Consider the following 18,664-nt stretch of genomic DNA (forward strand, 5'->3'; position numbering starts at 1 on the left):
GCACACGGCTCATACACGTCGGAGGAGGGGGAGCACGGCCCAGGAGCTGCTCCTCCCTGCCCTCAGGCACCCCCCACCATCACTTTCTGCCCCTCCATGCAGTCCAGGATGTGTTGGGCACTGAGCAGGTGCCAGCTGTTCTGCATGGGCTTGCAGCAGGGCAGCTGTGGTGGAAGACACGGGCTCTGCCTCGAGCTGGAGGAGCTGATCCAGGGGTGTTCAGCACTCCCACTCCCTCTGGGTGACAACCACCCCAAAGAAACTCAGCTCCTTGTAACCATCAGCAGGAACACACCAAGCACAGCAGCTTTATGTAAGAAGGAAAGAGCCCAGGACAACAGATTTATTCTACTTCTACCACTTAATGGACGCCAGGCCACTTTCCGTGCTTTGCTGGGTGCCAAAGTTTGGGAGCAGCCCTGCCTTGGGCAGGCAGATTAAGTTGAGATTGTGCAGACATTTCAGCACAGGGCTGTTCCTCCCTGCCCGCCCTCGGAGCTGGGATGAGCTGTGCTCCTGCTGGCAGGCTCTGAGCAGCAGTGCCTGGACGCTCCCCTGGTCCCAGTCACCAAGGGAGCTGCTGGTCCTGGCAGTCCTCTGGGAAACCCTGGAGCCCTCATGGAGCTCCCCTCTCACTCAGTGCAAGGCAGGGGCTCCTCCAGCCCTGGAGAGCAGCTTCCAAATTGCCTCCAGGCCAGGCTGGAGCTTCTGTTCACCAACAAACCAGAGCCTGGACCACGGAAGAACCCAACAAAGTTCACCACAGCCCCTCTGAGTGCTGCTAGCTCCAGAATACCCAGAGCCCTGGCACTGCTGAGTGTCCCCCCAGGCCAGAGGCTCTAGGAGCAGCGTCCAGAGCCGTGTGTGACTCTGTGTGACTCGCCCTGAGTCACCCTGGCCCGGTCCCACCCGCTCAGGGCAGCGTGGGTGTGCAGCCAGCCCCCTCCTGGGCTCCATCCCCCTGCCTGCCATGCTGCAGGGCTCATCCCTCTCCTGGGCTCAGCCTTTGGCTCAAGACAAGCCCAAAGGATCGACCCCTCCTCTGCAGACCCCAGGGTGGCATCACTGGGGACACAGCTCTGGTGCCGTGCCCCCACCTGATCCAGGCAACCCACAGGCAACAAATTTCCTAAAACTGAACAGTTGAGCAAAATAATATTTAATGCTTCTCTCAGTCTCCTCCCAGCTCAGTGCCACCCCGCTGAAGGGTGGGGGGACACATTTTGGCAACCCTGCTGGCAGAGAATCCTCCAGCCAAGGCTCTGGCTGGAGGCTCCGAGGAGAATTTCTTCATCATCCTGGTCACACTCATCCTCAAGCCCTCCAAGGCACAGGGCTCTGCAGAGTGGCTCATCCTGGTGGCTCAGGGCACGGCTCTGGCTGGCATCCAAGGTCCCAGTGACGAGAAGAGAGTGGCTACATTCAACAGTTCTTCAACTGGCAGCTTTAGCTACTGGAGAAGGACATAAAGCTTGCCACTGAAGAACTGGTGCTGGTTAGCCAGGAGCAGGGTGGCACGGCAGCACCTGGGAAGGGAACACACCATTTCAGAGCCAGGGTTGAACTGTGCCCAGCTGAGCTGTCACCCACAGCAGCTCCCCTCCCTCCCCATAATGCTGATCTATTCCTCTGTCCTCCCCCCATCCAAGGAAACCCAGAGGCAGCTCCGAGCTCAGCTCTCCCCATCCCTCCCCTCTCCCAAAGCCTGAGCTCCAGCACCTGCAGCCAGCCCTAAACCACGAGGAACAGGCAGGGAAAGCCAAGGCCATTTCTGCTGGAAAATAAGAGAGATAAGGGCAGCTCCTCGGGCAGGGAGGCCACTGCAGGTGGGGGTGACGGTGTTCCCAGGGCTCACCTCGGGCATCCATCACTGCTGGCAGGGTCCCACCTGGATGGGAGCCAGCTGCTTCCTGACGGGGCAGACACTCGGTAAGGCAGCTGCTGCCGAGCTACGGCGGGGGAACGGGGCAATTTCGGGCAGCTCAGCCCCTTTCTGAGCCGTTTTGTTGGAAGGCAAGGACGCCAACCCCAGGGCTGGTGTTGGACCTCACTGCTTCCCCCGTGACCCCGGAAAAATCCCTTTTCTGCAGGGCCCAGAGCTTTGGCTGCCAGGGATGGAGTTTTGGGAACCTCCCGGGAAACCGGGCACGGTGGGGGACAGATGGCAACGGGAAACCCCCGGGGGGCCCCCGCAGCATCCTCCCGCCGGCGTCACCCCGAGGGCACTGCGGAGCCCGGCTGGCCGCGGGCCGGGGCGGGCGGCGGGGGCGGCCGGAGCCCGGTGGGTGCCGCGGGGCGTTCGGTGCGGGGCCGGTGGCCGGGGCGCAGCGGCGGCGGCGGCGGGGCCCGGCGGGGATGCCGAGCATTCCTGGCGTGCCGGGTACATCTGGTCCGGATTCCAGCGAGCTGGTCCCGGCCCTGCTCCACCCCCGCCGGCCCGTGAATCAGCACCCGCCGCTGAAGCCACCGGCCCCGCCGGCACCGGGGACCCCGCCGGCACCGGGGACCGACGAGGGGGGGCCCTGTCGGTAACGGGGCTCCTACCCCGCCCTTCTCAGCACCGACGGACCCCAGCGGCTCCGGGAAGGGCCCCGGTGGGAGCTCCCCCCGGTAGTAAAGAACGCTGTGCCCCCAGCCGGTGCCCCTCTCCCGGTATAACCGGGTCACCCCCCCCTCCCCCAGTGCCTCTCCTCTCGGGAAAACCAACTCCCCCCTCCCCCCTAACGGAGGCAGCTCCCCCCACGGCGCTCCACGGCAAAGCCGCTCCCTCCGCTCCCTCCGGGACACCCCGCCGCCCTCCCGGCCCTCCGCCGCCCGGGATGCTCCGCTCCGTGCCCACGGCGGGGAGCGGCCGCGGGTCAAAGTCTGCCCAGTCCGGTCCCGGAGTGAAGGTCACCCCCGGGGCGGCCACCGCCCGTCGCGGGGAGGCCCCGGCCGCAGCCCCGCCCGCCCCACCGGGACCCTCCGGCGCGGGAGCCGCGCACGGGCCCGGCCCCAGCCCCCTCTGCCCGCCCCACCGACACCGGGGACGAGGCCGCCCGGCCCAGGCGGCACCGCGGGGCCCGGCGAAGGACGCCCCGCGCCGCACCCCCCCCGTCCGCGGAGCCCCGGGGAAAGGTGACCTTCCCTAACGGGGCACGGCGGGGCCCCCTCAAACCCCGGAGCACCGAGGGCGCCGCCACCCGAACCGCCCGACCCAGCGCGGTACCGGCGGACCCACCTGCGCGGCTCGGCCGGGGCCGACTTGGCCCAGCGCCACCAGCGCCGCCGCCCCGCCGGTGCCGCCCGGGCCGTGCCCGGTGCCGGTACCGCCGCCTCCCCCCGCCGCGCGCCGGCTCCGTCCCGGATCAGCTGGCGGAGTCATGACGCAGCCGCCCCCGGCCACGCCTCCCGGCCACGCCCCCGGGCCAATCGCCGGCCGGTACCGCCGCCGCGCGTCGCGCCCGCCCCCGCGCCGGGATTGCCACCCGCTCCCGCCAATGGCGGCCCGGCGCGACCCGCAGCTCAGCCAATAGGAAGGTGAGGCCAGCGCTCTGCCCCGCCCACCCCCCGGGGGAGAGCTCGGCTCCCTCCCGGCCGGGCGGCGGTTGCCTTGGGAACGGATGGGGCCACCCTGCTGCGGGGCACGCCGGGAGTTGTAGTGCAGAGCGGTGCTCCCGGCGTGCCCCGCGTGCTGTGAGTTGGCATTTTCAAGCGGGTGAAGGGGCGGCGGGGGCAGGGCGGCTCCGAAGGGGCTCGACCCTTCCGCGGGCCTCGGGCGGGGCGTGGCGCTGCCGTGGGCACGGCCCGGCCGCCCCCGCCCGCCCTCGGGCGGTGCCTCCCTGTGCCGGGGCTGGTGACACAGCCCCGATTCCGAGAAGTTGCTCTAAGTCGTCGACCAATCAGAAGTGAGCGCTCTCCGCGAGCACCAATGGGAGGGCGCGGGGGGCGTGGCCGCGAGAACTCGGCTGACCCCGATGACTTGGCAGCACCGCGCGATGACTGGACAACTTCTTTAAAGGGGCCGCGCCCGCCGCGGGTGCCGGCGGGGGACAGCGCAGCGGCGGCCCGGCCCGGCCCGACCAGAAGCGCTCACCCGCTGCCCCCCCGGCACTCCTGGGGCTGCCGCTGCCGCCCCACGGGGCGAGGCTCGGAGCTGCGGTGCCCCTTTAAGGCCGTTTCCTGCCCTTCGTCCCAGTAACAGCTGATTGCAGCGGGCCAGGGCCGAGCGGCCAATCAGCGGTCGCTACGTCCCACCCACGTGACTCCCACGCGCCGCCGCGCCATGCGGCGCTGCCCGGCGGGAGACCCGGCGCCCTTAAAGGGGCCGCGCCGGCCCGTGACTGTCGTGACCGTGTGCCCCGTGGGTACCGCCGCATTACTCCGTACTCCGGCAGTACCGGAGACCTGGCAGCGCCCTGGCAGCGTGGGAGAGCCCAGCTTGGCTCACGGGCACCGGGGCTGGGCAGCTCCCGCAGCGCGCGGTGCCTCACGGGGCAGAGAGCGGCAAGGTCCCGGGGCGGCGGCGGGGCTGGACCGACCCCGCTGCCCCACACCGGCTGCCCCGGGCACTCACCTGCCGCCGGTGGGGTCCGCCCGCGGCGGGTGAGGACCCCTTTAAGACCGGCTGCCTCGTCAGCGCGGCTTGCCCGGCTCCAGCTGACAGCCCGGGGCGCCTCTGACGTCGCTGTGACGTCACGCCTCGCCTTTGCCGCCCATGCCCGGCCCCGCGCCCCGGCCGCGCGCGCCCGCCCCGGCCCCCCCGGCCCGCGGCCGCGTGAGGGAGCCCGGGCCCGGCCCCGCGGGGACAGCGCGGCCCGCCCCCCCCCCGCGCACATGGCGGCGCGGCAGCCGCATGTGACCGCCGTCACCTGACCAACATGGCCGGGGCCGCCCCCGCCGCCGCCGCCGCCCGCCGCGGCTGAGCCGCCGCCGCCAGGTAACGCGGGGTCGCCGGGGCGGTGAGGGACCCCACGGCGCGGGGGATGAGGGCTCCCCGGAGCGGCCCGCGGGGCTCAGCCCGGCTCTGCGGTCCCCCCGCCGGTAGCGAGGGCCCCGAGGGGCCGGGGCCGCCGGACCGGCCGTGGCCGTGCTCGGTGCTGGGTCCGTGCTCGGTGCTGGGAGCATCGTCTGGGTGCCTCCCGTGGCTCTCTCCGGGCCCGTTGTGTCCCCAGTACAGGGGTTATGCTGGAGATGCCCTCGTGTCCCCCCTCCAGCTACGGAGGTGCCGTTGTGTCCCCACTGCCAGCTCTGGGGCTGCAGATGTCCCTCTCCATGTCCCATCATGGTCCTTTTCAGTCCCTGGGGCTGTGAATGTCCCGTTGTGTCCCTCAAGCTGAACAGGTGCCATCCCGTCCCAATCCCTGGCTGTGGATGTTCCATTGTATGTCCCCCCAGCTTGGAGAAGTCCTGTAATGTCCCTTCCCCCAGCGCCTGGATGTGCCAGTCCCCATCGTGTCTCCATCATGTCCCCTGCCAGGGGCTGTGGGAGCCCCACCATGTCACCCTCCTGAGGCCCATCTTGTCCCTCACATCCAGAGCTGAGCCCATCTCCACCCCCGCACACAGGCACAGCCACCGAGCTCCTCAAACCCTTTTTTTTAACCCGAGTGCCGATGGGGAAGTGATACTTGCTGCTTGCTGGGGCGGGCAGCGCGGTTCTGTGCTCTGCTCTCTCACAGCCTGCCTGGGCCACCTTTCTCCCAGCAGAATCCAGCATGGAAAGCTTCCTGCAGAGCGTGGAGAAGGACCTGAACATCGACCGCCGGCAGCTGGCCCCCGAGAGGACGCACGTCACCGCCTTGGTGCCGGCCAAATGGCTGCAGAGCCTCAAGGAGCGCCGGGTGCTGCCACCGGCCTGCCCACGGCCCGAGGGGCTGAGCGAGGTGGAGCTCAGGACGTTCCTGCAGCCCTCGGTGCAGAAACTCCCGGCGGGCTGGGCACGGGTGGAGATCCATGGGCTGCGCAAGGCCCGCCTGGGGTACCCACTGCGGGTGGCACAGCCCCCTGAGCAGCGTGGCGGCAACATGGACACCCTGCACGGCTTCATGCAGAGCGTGGCCACCCAGAATTACCACAACCTGTGGGGCCGGGCTCATGGGCTGTACGCCCGGCCCTACCGGCGTCCCGATGCGCCGCCCACGGTGCCGGCGCTGGACGCGCTCAGGGCTGCCCTGCACAGAGCCTACGGCTGCCCCGTCCTCCAGCTGGGCAGGAACGTGCCTGGCACGTCCCCTGCCAAGGAGAGCGTGGCCAAAGGGGCGTCCTTGTGTCCCAACGTGCTGCAGGCTGAGGCGCTGCTGGAGTCGGCTGACATGCTGTATGTCATCTACCCCTATGTGCAGTACTGCCTGCACGACATCGTGACCTTCAGCCCGGCCAAGCTCACCAACAGCCACGCCAAGATCCTCTTCCTCCTCTTCCACGTGCTGCAGGCCATGAGGGCTTGTCACCAGGCGGGTCTGGCTTGTGGAGATTTCTCCCTTCGGGATGTTGCTGTGGATGAGAAGCTGTGCAGCCGGCTGCGTGTGAACTTCAGAGGGTACGAGGGACCAGGGGAGGAGGAGGAGGAGAATCTGGAGGGTGGTCTGGAACAACAGAGCAAGCAAAGCTGCGTGCAAAAGCAGGAGGTGACATGCAGTGCCTGCCAGAAGGACCTCCGAGACCTGGTGTTGCAGTGGGTGCACGGGCAGGTCAGCAACTTTGACTACCTAATGCGTCTGAACAGCCTGGCTGGGAGGAGAATGGGAGACCCCAATTACCACCCTGTTCTCCCGTGGGTGGTGGACTTCACTACCAAAAACGGCAAGTTCAGGGACCTAAGGAAATCCAAGTTCCGCCTCAACAAGGGGGACAAGCAGCTGGACTTCACCTACGAGATGACCAAGCAGGCGTTTGTCGCGGGGGGCTCGAGTGGGGAGCAGCTCCACGTCCCCCACCACATCTCAGACGTCCTCTCAGACATCACCTACTACGTGTACACGGCCCGCAGGACACCCAAGGCAGTGCTGTGCTGCCACGTCAGGTCCCAGTGGGAGCCCAACGAGTACCCAGCCAGCATGGAGCGCATGCAGAGCTGGACACCTGACGAGTGCATCCCAGAGTTTTACACAGACCCCTCCATCTTCCGCTCCATCCACCCCGACATGCCCGACCTGGACGTGCCCTCGTGGTGCAGCTCCTACGAGGAGTTCATCCAAGTTCACCGCATGCTGCTGGAGAGCCGGGAGGTCTCCCAGGACCTGCACCACTGGATTGACCTCACCTTTGGCTACAAGCTGCTGGGAAAGGATGCAGTCAAGGAGAAGAACGTCTGCCTCCACTTGGTTGACAACCACACGCACCTGACGACCTACGGGGTGGTGCAGCTCTTTGACCAGCCCCATCCCAGGCGCATGGTGGGACCTGCCTACACTCCTGCTGAAGCTCCAGCCATTGCCAGGCCTCTGCTGCAGAACATCCGTGAGACCGTGGTTTTGGAGGACATCCAAGGCCAGGTGACAGATGCAGTCAACGGGCTGGTCCTGGAGGCTACTCCCAGTGAAACCACCTGGTCTGGGGAGAAACCCATGGCTGGTGAGGATGATTTGGAGCAAGGCACGGAAGCCCTGGATTCCATTTCTGCTCCTGGGAGAGCCCCTGACCAGCCCTGTGCCACTGTGCCTCCAGCACAGCCCTCCACCCTCCCTGCTTATGTCACCGATGGCAAATCCTCAGGGGTCCGACCGCTCCGTCGGAGCAAGGCAGGGGCTGGGGATCAGCTGGATATGAAGATCACTCTTCCTGAAGGCTTCAACCCGCTCCAGGCCCTGGAGGAACTGGAGAAACTGGACAATTTCTTGGTTAAAGGCTTAAGCAGCGAGATGCAGCTGATGGAGCAGCCGTGGGAAGAGCAACCCTTGGGTCTCTCAGACCTCTTCCAGAGGGACATGCAAGCTCTGGGCATCCTGGTAGCTGAGATTATATTTGCACCGAGGCTTCGTCCTTCCAAGCCCGACGCGTCGCTGTTGGAGCGGTTCCTGATGGTGAGGAACCTCTGCCGTTACCATCCCAAGGAGATCCCAGCCCCACTGCAGCACGTGCTGCACGTCCTGCTGCAGCTGAGCATGCCCGTGGAGAAGCTGCTGAAGAGCAGGCTGGGCAAGGGCACAGTGCAGCTGTTTGAGTACAAACCCATCTCCCAGGGCCTCCCCCCACCCTGTCCCACGCAGCTCCTCAGCCCCTTCAGCTCCATTGTCCCCTTCCCCACGTACTTCCCAGCTCTGCACAAGTTCATTTTCACCTATCAGGCAAAGAAGATCGAGGATGAAGGGCAAGGACGGGAGCTCGTTTTCCAGCTGTGGCAGCAGCTGGAGGGGATCCTTGCTGAAATCACTCCTGAGGGCCTGGAGATTCTTCTGCCTTTCATCTTATCTCTGATGTCCGAGGAAAACACCGCTGTCTACGCGGCGTGGTACCTCTTTGAGCCCATAGCTAAATCCCTAGGGCCCAAGAATGCCAACAAGTACCTGCTGAAACCCCTGATCGGAGCCTACGAGACGCCCTGCTCCCGCCACGGCAGGTTCTACCTGTACACAGACTGCTTTGTGGCCCAGCTGATCGTGCGCCTGGGCCTGCAGCCCTTCCTCCTGAACCTGCTGCCCCACATCCTGCAGATCCTCGTGGGCATCGAGAGCTCACGGGAGGAGAGCAAATCCTTCCTGGGCACCGCTGAGGACGATGAGAGCGGAGGGGAGAGCCCGGTGTCGTGTGTGTTTGGGGAGGAGATCAAGATGGATGTGGAGCACAGCTCTGCTGCACTTGATCTCCTGGACTACACCTCTGGGGTCAGCTTCCATGACCAGGCCTACCTGCCTGAGGGTGAGGACTTCCAGAGTGGCCTCTATGTTGGGGAATCCCTGCAGCCCCAGGAGCAGGAGTCGCTCAGCCTCGGCCGGATGAGTGACAAGAGCAGCGCCAGCGAGGTGTCCCTGGGTGAGGATAGACCTGCAGATGGGGACTCCCAGAAGGACAAGAGCAGCTTGAAGTCCATGGACAGCAGTCAGGACCTGAAGCAGAGCGAGGAGTCAGAGGAGGAGGAGGAGGAGGAGCATGAGGAAGAGGAGCAGGAGGAGGCGGCGGTCGATGCAGAGCTGACGGTGGTTGTGGACGCTGCTGGGGCCTCTGTGGATGTCACCCTGGCTGATGACAGCAGCGAGCCAGAGGATGGGGAGGGAGAGGAGCTGCCAGATCACTCTGATGACAAAGAGCAGACCATACTGCTGGGTAAGACCCTGGCAGTGTCCTGGATGTTGGGCAGAGCCTGGGGAGAAGCAGATCCAGATTTGGGGGTGTTTTGTAGCCCCAGCTTGGGGACAGCGATGAAACCAGGGTGAGGCCAGGACTGCATGTGGGTGGCTCTGAGAGTCCAAGTTGGGGCAGCAGGGACTGCTAGCCTGTTAGATAGCTAATCTGTGCTGTGTCCTTGGGGCTGCTGTTGTTTTGCAGACACAGCCTGTAAGATGGTGAGGTGGCTCTCGGCCAAGCTGGGCCCGACCGTCACGTCCCGCTTCATCGCCAGGAACCTGCTGCGCCTGCTCACCTCCTGCTACGTTGGTAATGCCTCCCCAGGGCCCAGGGCTTTGTGAGGGTCCCCAGGACGAGGGAAGAGATGAGAATCTGACTCCATGTTCTCAGAAGGCTGATTTATTATTTTACGATATTATATTATATTATAGAACGCTATACTAAAACTATAGTAAAGAAATAGAGAAAGGACACATCAGAAGGAAATTATATTGAAGAAATAGAGGAAGGATACATCAGAAGGAAACCATACTAAAGAAATAGAGGAAGGGTACATCAGAAGGCTTAACAAGAATGAATAATAAAAACCTGTGACTCCTCATAGCCTTGATACAGCTGGATGGTGATTGGTCATTAAGTCAACACAATTCACATGGAACCAATCAAACATGCACCTGTTGGATAAACAATGTCCAAACCACATTCCAAAGCAGCAAAACACAGGAGAGGAGAATCAGATAATTATGATTTACATTTTTCTCTGAGGCTTCTCAGCTTCCCAGGAGAAGAAATCCTGGCAAAGGGATTTTTTCAGAAAATATGATGGTGACACAGGGTGGGCTGTGCCCCCAGTCTGTCTGCTTGGGTGTGGCTGCTGCTTCAGCTCACGATGTGTTTTTCTCTGGGCAGGCCCCACCAGGCAGCAGTTTGTACCGAGCAGTGATGAGAGCAGTCCCCTGAGCACAGGAAATATCTACCAGAAGCGGCCTGTGCTGGGAGATCAGGTGTCCAAGCCAGTGCTGGCCTGCCTCGTGCACGTGGCATATTTGTATGGAGAGCCTGTCCTCACCTACCAGTACCTGCCCTACATCAGCTACCTGGTCAGTATTGCCTTTTTCTCCTCTCTGTTGGGGCAAGAGCTGTGTCCAGGCACAAAGGGAAGATGTAAAAAAACAGTCCAGCCTCACCAGGAGCTTCTTGTGTATAAACTGAGCTTGGCTGGGCCAGAACGGGCTGAGCAGCTCTGGTTGTGTTGGCTGAGAAGGGCAAGAGAGGCACTTTCACCTCCTGCCATAAGCTCCAGACTGCTCTCAGCAAAGCACACAGCTGTGTTCATACCCTTCTTTCACTGTCAGACCTTGTGAAAGCAGAGAAAAAGCATTTATTCTGCTTTTCTGTGCCCAAACAGAGCTGGCACAAGGGTGGGATTGTGATAACAGGCAGGAGGAGCAGCTTGTGCTGCTGTGAGATTGCTGGAGTGAGTGTTCACAGAGGTCTGTGTGGGTAGATAGGGCTGAACTGGGGGGAGACCAACAGGTTTTCAACTGAATAAAAAGCACTGGCAAGGCTCACCAACTTTTCAGCTTGAAGTTCATAGCAAGAAGGAAATGTATAATGCAGCTGGTTGAAAAACTTAATTTTTCATTAAGAAGAAAAAAGGTTTGAATGTTTTAAACAGGCTTATTTTTCATATTGTTCCCTCTTTAGTGGTTGTAAACACTTTGGTTATGGATTCTCGTTTAAATGGAAAACTTCAGTAGCTTTCTGATAATTTAAACATAGAGGAAAAGAGGCCACAGCTGTTCATCTAAAGAAAACAAAAAGGCATTGTCAGTTTTTCCAGTGTTGAAGGGGAGATTTTTTCAGGGGAAAAAATCCCATTTTTCAGCAAAAATCATTCTCCACCCAGTTGCAATCATAGCTCCAGCTGTTCTGCTTTGCTTTCCTAAGCTCATTGCTTGGGGGCACAGAGGGGATTAAATACCCCTGTGAAACAGCATTTGGCAACCTGATACTGGAGCCATGGAACTGGCAGGTCACAAATAGGATAAAGTCAATCCTTCTTGCAGGATTTGGCAGGGTGGCTATTTTGTGAGAGGAAGAGCCTCTGTGATGAGCTGGAAGATGGCAGGTGTACAAGAAATATAGCAGGAGCTGGGAATTGTCTGTGGGTTTTGTTACTGGCTCTCTTTTCTTGGGTGTTTGATTTGTCTAGGAGTTAGGAAATAGGACAATCTAGAAAGAAATATTTTTGTGTTGCTGCTGATGTTATTAACTCTTTGGCACTGCCATAACAGCAGCAGCACATTGTCAGCAGAAAAAGGATGTGCAGTTCTGCCTCATGAAATTATTAGCAGCTGGATTTCTAGAAGTCAGCAGCGGGGTTTGCCCATAATTTGTGTTTGGATATTTCATGCAAGGATTGTTCCCTTGCAGACTGTGGGATGAATACACTTATTCTTGCTTTTAAAATGTAAAGGTTTCCCCCTCTCTCTGTGCTGGTAAATGATGTTCTGGGGTGTCCAGGGTGGTTTGGGCCAGTGTGGGGTTGTTGATCTTGCTACTGAGCTTCCCCTTTGTGGGGATGTTGTACTCTGCAGAGGAAATCTGTGAGCTTAGGGGTGTCATTCCCCATTTTCTGCAGGCTCATCTCTTGTGCTGATGGGTGCCTGTCAGTTTTTGGACTCATCCCTTTGGACACATTTTTGCTGTTGAGACTCAATGCTCAGGTTCCTCCTCCAGGAGCTGCGCCCAGCAGTGCTGTGCTGGGTTCCAGGCTGAGCTCAGGTGGCCCTGGGGTCACCTTTGCTGTGTCCTGCTGGGGAGGTGGTGGCCCTGGCACTGAAGGAGTCCCTGTCACAGGTTGCACCCGGCGGCGGCTCCGGCGGCGTCCGGCTGAACAGTCGGAAGGAGGCCGGGCTCCTGGCTGCTGTGACACTGACACAGAAGATTGTGGTGTGTCTCTCTGACACCACACTGATGGACATCCTGCCCAAGATCAGCCAGGAGGTGCTGCTCCCAGTGCTGGGCTTCCTCACTTCGCCAGCTGTCGGGTGAGCGCTGCAGGATTGGCACAAAATCAGGGATTTGGGAATGGTTCTGTGGGGGCATCAATGCTGCCAGGGCTGGGGGATGTTTCTGCTCTGGTGTGCATCTCCTTGCACTGCTGAAAGCATTCTGGTAACACAGAAAAGGCAGGAAGAATGAGGCAGAGGATGGAACAAAGGGATATGTGGAGGGCAGGCTGGTCATGGGTGTCCTCTGCAGTTTCCCCAGTGGAGCCCAGGCCCGTGTTGTCCTGTGTGTGAAGACAATCAGCCTCATTGCCTTGGTCTGCCTAAGGATTGGGCAGGAGATGGTGCAGCAGCACCTGAGTGACACAGTGAGGAACTTCTTTGGGGCATTCTCGCTGCTGCAGGAGCTGCAGGACCAGGTCAGTGGTGTGGGAGAAGCCCCCCTGCACTTCCCCAGATGTGGGAATGTGATGGGCATACCTGGCTGTGTTTGTGTGGTAAGAGCATCTCATCTTGGGGTTTATCTGACCTTGTTTTTCTTGTCCAGGGGTTGACAGCAGAGTCATTGAGCAGCTGTGAGGTGCCAGTGATGGAGGTGCCCCTTTCAGATGGGAAGCTGCTGGCCCTGGATCCATCCGTGCTGGTGGAGTTACAGAAGGTGTTCAACCCTGAAATGGCCTACATCACCTACATCCCCTTCTCCTGCTTGCTGGGTATGCCTTGGCCACCAGCTCCAGGGATCTGTGAGGGAGCTCTGGGCATGCATGCTGGGTCTGAACTCCAGGGCAATCACAGCTCACAGGGCTGCTGGGGGAAACCCACACCTTCTGCAGCATGGCTTGGGCTGATTCTTGGGTTGGGAACCCTCTGGACTTCAGGCTGCCTTGGCTGGGGGCAGATGTAGCTGACTTGGGGGATGCTGTGTCCACATCCCAGTGTATGGAGGGGGATGATGATGATGATGATGGGGGCATTGCTTGCCTTGCAGCCACGCTGTCCCTGTCTCCTCAGGTGACGTTATCCGCACGGTTGTGCCCAACTACTCTCTGGTTGAGAAGCTGGCCAGCCTCCACCTGGAGAATGTGAACCCCCAGAACCTGCAGGCTGTTGGCCTGGAGCAAACACCGAGTGTGGTGGGCTCAGAGCAGGACCCTCGAGGGGCTGAGCCCTTCTCCAGCCCCCAGGAGGACACTCACTCTGGCACTTTTGGCAGTGTCCTGGTGGGGAACCGCATCCAGGTGCCCGTGGACACGCAGCGGGAGGGTCTCGGCTTGCTGCACCTCAGTGCTGGCACTGATGGATTCACTCCCAGCTCCTCCAGCGAGGAGAGTGCCCTGAAGCAGGACCTGCCCCGCAGCACCCACATGCTTTGTGGGAACTGGCTGGCCTACTGGCAGTACGAGATCGGGGTGAGCCAGCACGACCCCCGCTTCCACTTCCACCAGATCAAGCTGCAGAGTTTCTCAGGGCACTCCGGGGCCATCAAGTGCGTGGCACCGCTGGGCAGCGAGGATTTCTTCCTGAGTGGCAGCAAGGACAAGACAGTGAGGCTTTGGCCGCTGTACAACTACGGGGATGGCACCAGCGAGGTGCCCCCACGCTTCACCTACGCCGAGCACAAGAAGTCGGTGTTCTACGTGAGCCAGCTGGAGGCACCGCAGCACGTGGTGAGCTGTGATGGCACCGTGCACATCTGGGACCAGTTCACGGGTAAGGAGGGAAAGGATGAGGAGCTGGAGTGAACTGGTCCAGCCCTTACAGGCAGAGGCTGTGCTGAGTTTGGGTGGCTCCTGTTAAAAACCAGCGCAGAGCTGGAGATTTGCAGTGTGACTTGTCCTGCTGTAATATCTGTCATCTTTTCACAGGCAAACTTCTGCGGACCTTTGATGAGTTAGACAGCAAAGTCCCCATCACAGCTGTGACCACCATGCCACCTCCCTATCACAGCATCTCTGTGGCCAGTGCAGACTCTGTGCTGAGGTTCATCGACCACAGGAAACCAGGACTACAGGTAGGGACGTGGCACCGTGAGTCACCTTCCTCCATCCCTGCGCTTCATGATGGGATCACAGCTGGCTCAAAGCCCAGATCCCAAAGCCAGCTGTGATGGCTGCATGGAAACCAGCTTGTCCCTTGAAAGCCAGCTCCCCTGAGCTTGCTGGGCCGTGTGTGTTGCAGCACGAGTTCCGCCTGGCCAGCGGCGTGAGCGCGGGGCTCATCCGCTGCCTGGCCGTGAGCCCCGGCGGCCGCAGCGTCATGGCCGGCTTCTCCTCGGGCTTCATCGTGCTGCTGGACACCAGGACAGGGCTCATCATGCGGGGCTGGCCTGCCCACGAGGGAGACATCCTGCAGATCAAGGTGAGAGGCTCAGCTGGGGTCAGGGTGGGGCCTCAGTGATGTTCCAAGGCTGTGTGGAGCATCCTTCCTTCAGGGTTGTGTGCTCCATCCTTGCACCACCCCTTGCAGTGTCCCTGAGGGGCTGCCCAAGCTCTCTTGCCTCATGGTTAGTGCTGCTGGCAGCTGTTCTTGGTCCAGCTCATGCTGCCAGAGTTCAGCCCTCCTGGCTTTCAATGCCATATTCACAACCTGAATAAGTCACATCATAATTGCATCTCTCAGTTGCCATATACACAGAGTGGTGAAATAAATCACACCTGCTTCAAAAAGGAGAACACAAGTGAGCTGTACTTTATAAAGTCAGAGGAGGAAAAAAAGAGCATAAAGGCAAGGGACTGGGTATCAAAACCAGGTTACAAAGTCTTTTCCTGGTTAGGGTCTGATCAGAAATGGGGTATGGGGGAAGCTGTCCTATGAAGTGACACATTCAATGTCAACCAAGTTTTTCCCCAGTGTGGGCACTGCAAACAGGCAGGTCTGCAGCAGGGGCAGGGAGGAGCCATGGCTCCTGTGGAGGAGGAAATGTGTTGCTTTCTCCACGGGGCTCTGGGCTTCCCTGGGAGAGTGTCACTCTAATGAGTAACTCTTGTCCATATTTACCCACCCCAGGGAGCAGTGCTGGCTCTCCAGTGTCCTCGACCCAAATGTGGGTTAAACAAAGTTCAGCAGTGTGGCTTGTTTACCCTCTCACTAGCTCTGCTAATAAGCAGCTCCAGGCTTCTCTTACCCTCAGCAGTATTTTCAACTGTGAGAGAGCCTTCCAATTCCTTCTCCTGAGAAGGAAAATAGTTTGGCAGGTGATTTAGTGGAGAGGGAGACTGCATGGTAATCCCTGGTACTACCCACTGCAGTAGTAAGAGATCATGAATGAGTTGTGTTGGGTGTCAGGGTGTTGTTGAGAAGAGACCCAGCCCATTTCTTGGAGAAGATTGCCAGTTACCAGAGCATCCTTTACCTTGCAGTGCCCACCCAAGGCCTTGCTAACATGCTCAGTACCATCAGCTGCTTGGAAATGACTCTGCCTGTCCTGAGGGATTGCACTGTGACCATTGGATCACCTGCTGCTCTCATGTGCAGCACCAGATTGTGAGTTTTTACAGAAATGTCTGTTCACTGGCCTTTCCTCTCCTGCAGGCTGCAGAGGGCAACGTGCTGATCAGCTCCTCCTCAGATCATTCCCTGACTGTGTGGAAGGAGCTGGAGCAGAAACCTTTGCACCACTACAAATCTGCCTCCGAGCCCATCCACGCCTTCGACCTTTACGGTAACGAGGTGGTCACTGGCACCGTGGCCAACAAGATCGGGGTCTACTCCATGCTGGAGTCCTCAGCCCTGCCCAGCAGCACCACCAAGCTGAGCTCAGAGAACTTTCGGGGTACACTGACCAGCCTGGCAGTGCTGCCCACAAAGTGCCACCTCCTGCTGGGCTCGGACAACGGCGTCATCCGGCTCCTGGCGTAGTGACCCCGTGGCTGTCCCTGGAGCTGGGAGCCAGCAGCATGGCTTTGGGAGGAGGCACAGTCCGATGTTGCTGAGCAGAGGATGCAGAGGGAGGTGTGCTTGTTAGGTCTCTGAGCTCTTTCTGTATCTTGAAAAAGAAAAAAAAGAAAAAAAAAAAAGCCATAACTGAGAAACTGAGAAACCTCTGCTGCTGCTGGGAGAGATGTTGGGCGTTGTAGGTCACTGTCGCCCCTGCAGAGAGGCCTGGAGCTTTCCTTACCGTGTGTGCCTGATCCCCAGGGGACTGTGAGCTGCCCTCCACAGTAATAGGGACCACAGGTACCCTCCCCCCTTCAATTAAGGGGTAAGAGGTGCCCCTTGACAAAACACAACAGTTTAGCTACTGCCACCTGCACTTCCCCTCCCCTTCCTCTCCTGAACCCCTGAACGGCCCCACTGGGATGGCAGAAGCTGGGTTTGGGAACTGCTGCCTTTGGAGCTGCATCTCCTCCTCCTGTGGCTGGTGCTCAAAGCACAGAGGAGGTGCTCTGTGAACCCCAGGTTCTGCCAGCTGGGTTAGAGCCTGCATGGGAGGAGGAGAGGCTCAGCAGGGCCCTTCTGCTGCCGTGCTGGCTGCAGGGCAAGGGCTGGGATGGAAGGCAGCCAAGGCACAAAGCCCATCTGCCTGTCAGAGTGGGCTGCTGCAGAGGGGCACATTGGGGTGGGAATGTGACTCTCTCAGGAGGCCAGAACTAGGTAACTAGATGCTTCCATGGAGATTTTGGCTTCTGGAGCAGTGGGGTAGGGCTGTTGTTGGTTCCTGCCCCAGCATCCCGTGGTGATGTAAGGGGTGAGGAATGCCATGTGTGCTGTGCACTGGCATTGATCCTCAATAAATCCTAGTCCTCTCCTCTGTGCTGGTCAGGCTCCTGGGGAAGACAGGACAGCAAAAGGTGCTCAGTTTTGTGCCCTCCTGCCCTTGTAGGGTGAGAGGCAGGAGGCAAGAACCCAGCCTGGTCTCTGTTTGACCTTTCCTTTGGGACAGCACTGTCTGTTCCCACCCCTAAGGCACAGAGGGTGCTCTTTGCCCCACCAGTAGGAGCAGTTTCCTCCCTTCCATGTCACCCTTTTCCCATCCATCCTTCAGCCTAGCCAGCGCCAGTATCAGGGGAGTGGGAAGCTCTTGGGCAGAGGAGGAGCCTGCTGAGGGTTGTCCTGGAGGGGAAAGGGCTTCCATCCAGCTGCCACCTCTGCAGGAAGCTGGGGAGGTGTGGTTGGAGTGGTTGGCCAGTGCTGTCCTTCCCTACCCGAGGGGAGCTCTCAGTCCCGTGTTGCCTATTAAGCATTTGCAATAGATGTAAATATTTACTTCTAAATATACTCTTTGAAAGAACTGCAGAGCTCTGTGTGTATGTGTGTGTGTAAGCTCTGTGCTGGAGGGGCTGGGTGTGCTGCCTGCAGCTCTCCTGCTGCTCAGCCCAGGTGCCACCTGCTCCTTCAGGCTCCTCTTGTGCTCTGGGGGAGCCCTGGGTGCAGGACAGGACTCTGCTGCATGGGATTTGCTTTCCAAGGGGAAGCAGCTCCCGAGTTTGCAGAGCTCAGATCTGTCACCCACTGTCTGGGTGAGCTTGGGAACCAAGAGTTCTAGCAAGGAATGGATGGGTGGAAGATGCTGCTGTGCTCCCTGCAGGCCCTCAGTGCCTCCTCTCCCCCTGAGGGCACGGGCAGAGGCAGGAAGGATCAGCCCCACTTGTGCATGCAGCACAAATCCACCCAGGGCAGCTCTGCCCATCCCCAAGGCTGTTCCTGTGTGCCCCAGCAGTGTGTGCATGCCCTGGGAGAGCTCTGGAGCGTGCTGTGCCCCAGGGCAGGGAGCAGCTGCTCTTGGCTCAGCCCAGCCTGGCCCTCAGAGCCTCTGTGTGCAGCCACAGCACCCTGGGCACCTCTGTTAAACCAGCAGCAACTGCGACTCCAGGAGGGAAGAGCTGGGGGTTTCAGCAAAGAAAATCCCCAAACCAGACAGCCCTGTGGCAATAAACACCAAGCCCTGCATTTTCACTGAAGTTTATGAATAAAAGAGAATATTCCTAGCATGGGGAGTGCATGCAAAGTGGAGCCATTTGCAAATTCTGCTGCTGGGAGTTTTGGGTCTTTAAGGTTGTCTTGAAGGTACAGCAGCCCAAAAGTGTGTCCCCATCTCCAAATGCACCAGAAATTCACTCTTCTCCCCCAGAGAAATGTTTACCCGGATGCTGTGGGTCAATATTTGCCTGCCAAATTCTCAAACAGGGGGTGGTGCTGAAGGTCACTGCTGGGAGGGGGGGCTGGACTAGAGCTCTGTGTGTGTGCCCCATGCAGAACTGCTGGACAGGCTAAAGCAGCTGCCAGCTCCAACGTGGACATCAACAACCTCAGGTAAGGGAGAAATCAAAGGGTTTGACAGAAATGAGGGCTCCTGCAATGGTCCTCTGGGAGGGGGGTGAATTGGGCAGAGGTCTAAAGGATGGGCACCACCAGGGAGGAAAAAGGGGTATTTGGGGTTTTTATTT

General features: G+C 59.9%; 2 protein-coding genes and 1 long non-coding RNA gene across 3 annotated transcripts in view; 1 reads left to right on the plus strand and 2 right to left on the minus strand.

The window, feature by feature from the left end:
- Positions 1–1,143: 1,143 nt before the first annotated feature.
- Positions 1,144–3,321, minus strand: LOC136565204 (uncharacterized). The gene is made up of 2 exons (XR_010784819.1): positions 3,221–3,321; positions 1,144–1,526 (listed from the first exon to the last, which is right to left on the minus strand). It is a non-coding gene; the product is annotated as an uncharacterized lncRNA (long non-coding RNA).
- A 1,548-nt stretch (positions 3,322–4,869) lies between these two features.
- On the plus strand, positions 4,870–17,513 carry WDR81 (WD repeat domain 81). The gene is made up of 11 exons (XM_066563453.1): positions 4,870–4,918; positions 5,689–9,243; positions 9,466–9,573; positions 10,174–10,364; positions 12,127–12,317; positions 12,532–12,697; positions 12,826–12,991; positions 13,290–13,988; positions 14,144–14,289; positions 14,457–14,636; positions 15,810–17,513. The coding sequence occupies exons 2-11, from the start codon at positions 5,697–5,699 to the stop codon at positions 16,134–16,136; spliced, it is 5,721 nt and encodes a 1,906-aa protein (XP_066419550.1). The 5' UTR covers positions 4,870–4,918; positions 5,689–5,696; the 3' UTR covers positions 16,137–17,513.
- Positions 14,937–18,664, minus strand: part of SMYD4 (SET and MYND domain containing 4) — a 29,083-nt gene continuing 25,355 nt past the window's right edge. Inside the window, exon 12 of the transcript XR_010784797.1 lies at positions 14,937–16,263. The gene's annotated coding sequence lies outside the window, so the exon portion shown is untranslated. The remainder of the gene's footprint in view (positions 16,264–18,664) is intronic.

Source organism: Molothrus aeneus, chromosome 20, assembly GCF_037042795.1.
Source record: "Molothrus aeneus isolate 106 chromosome 20, BPBGC_Maene_1.0, whole genome shotgun sequence".
Lineage (NCBI taxonomy): Eukaryota > Metazoa > Chordata > Aves > Passeriformes > Icteridae > Molothrus > Molothrus aeneus.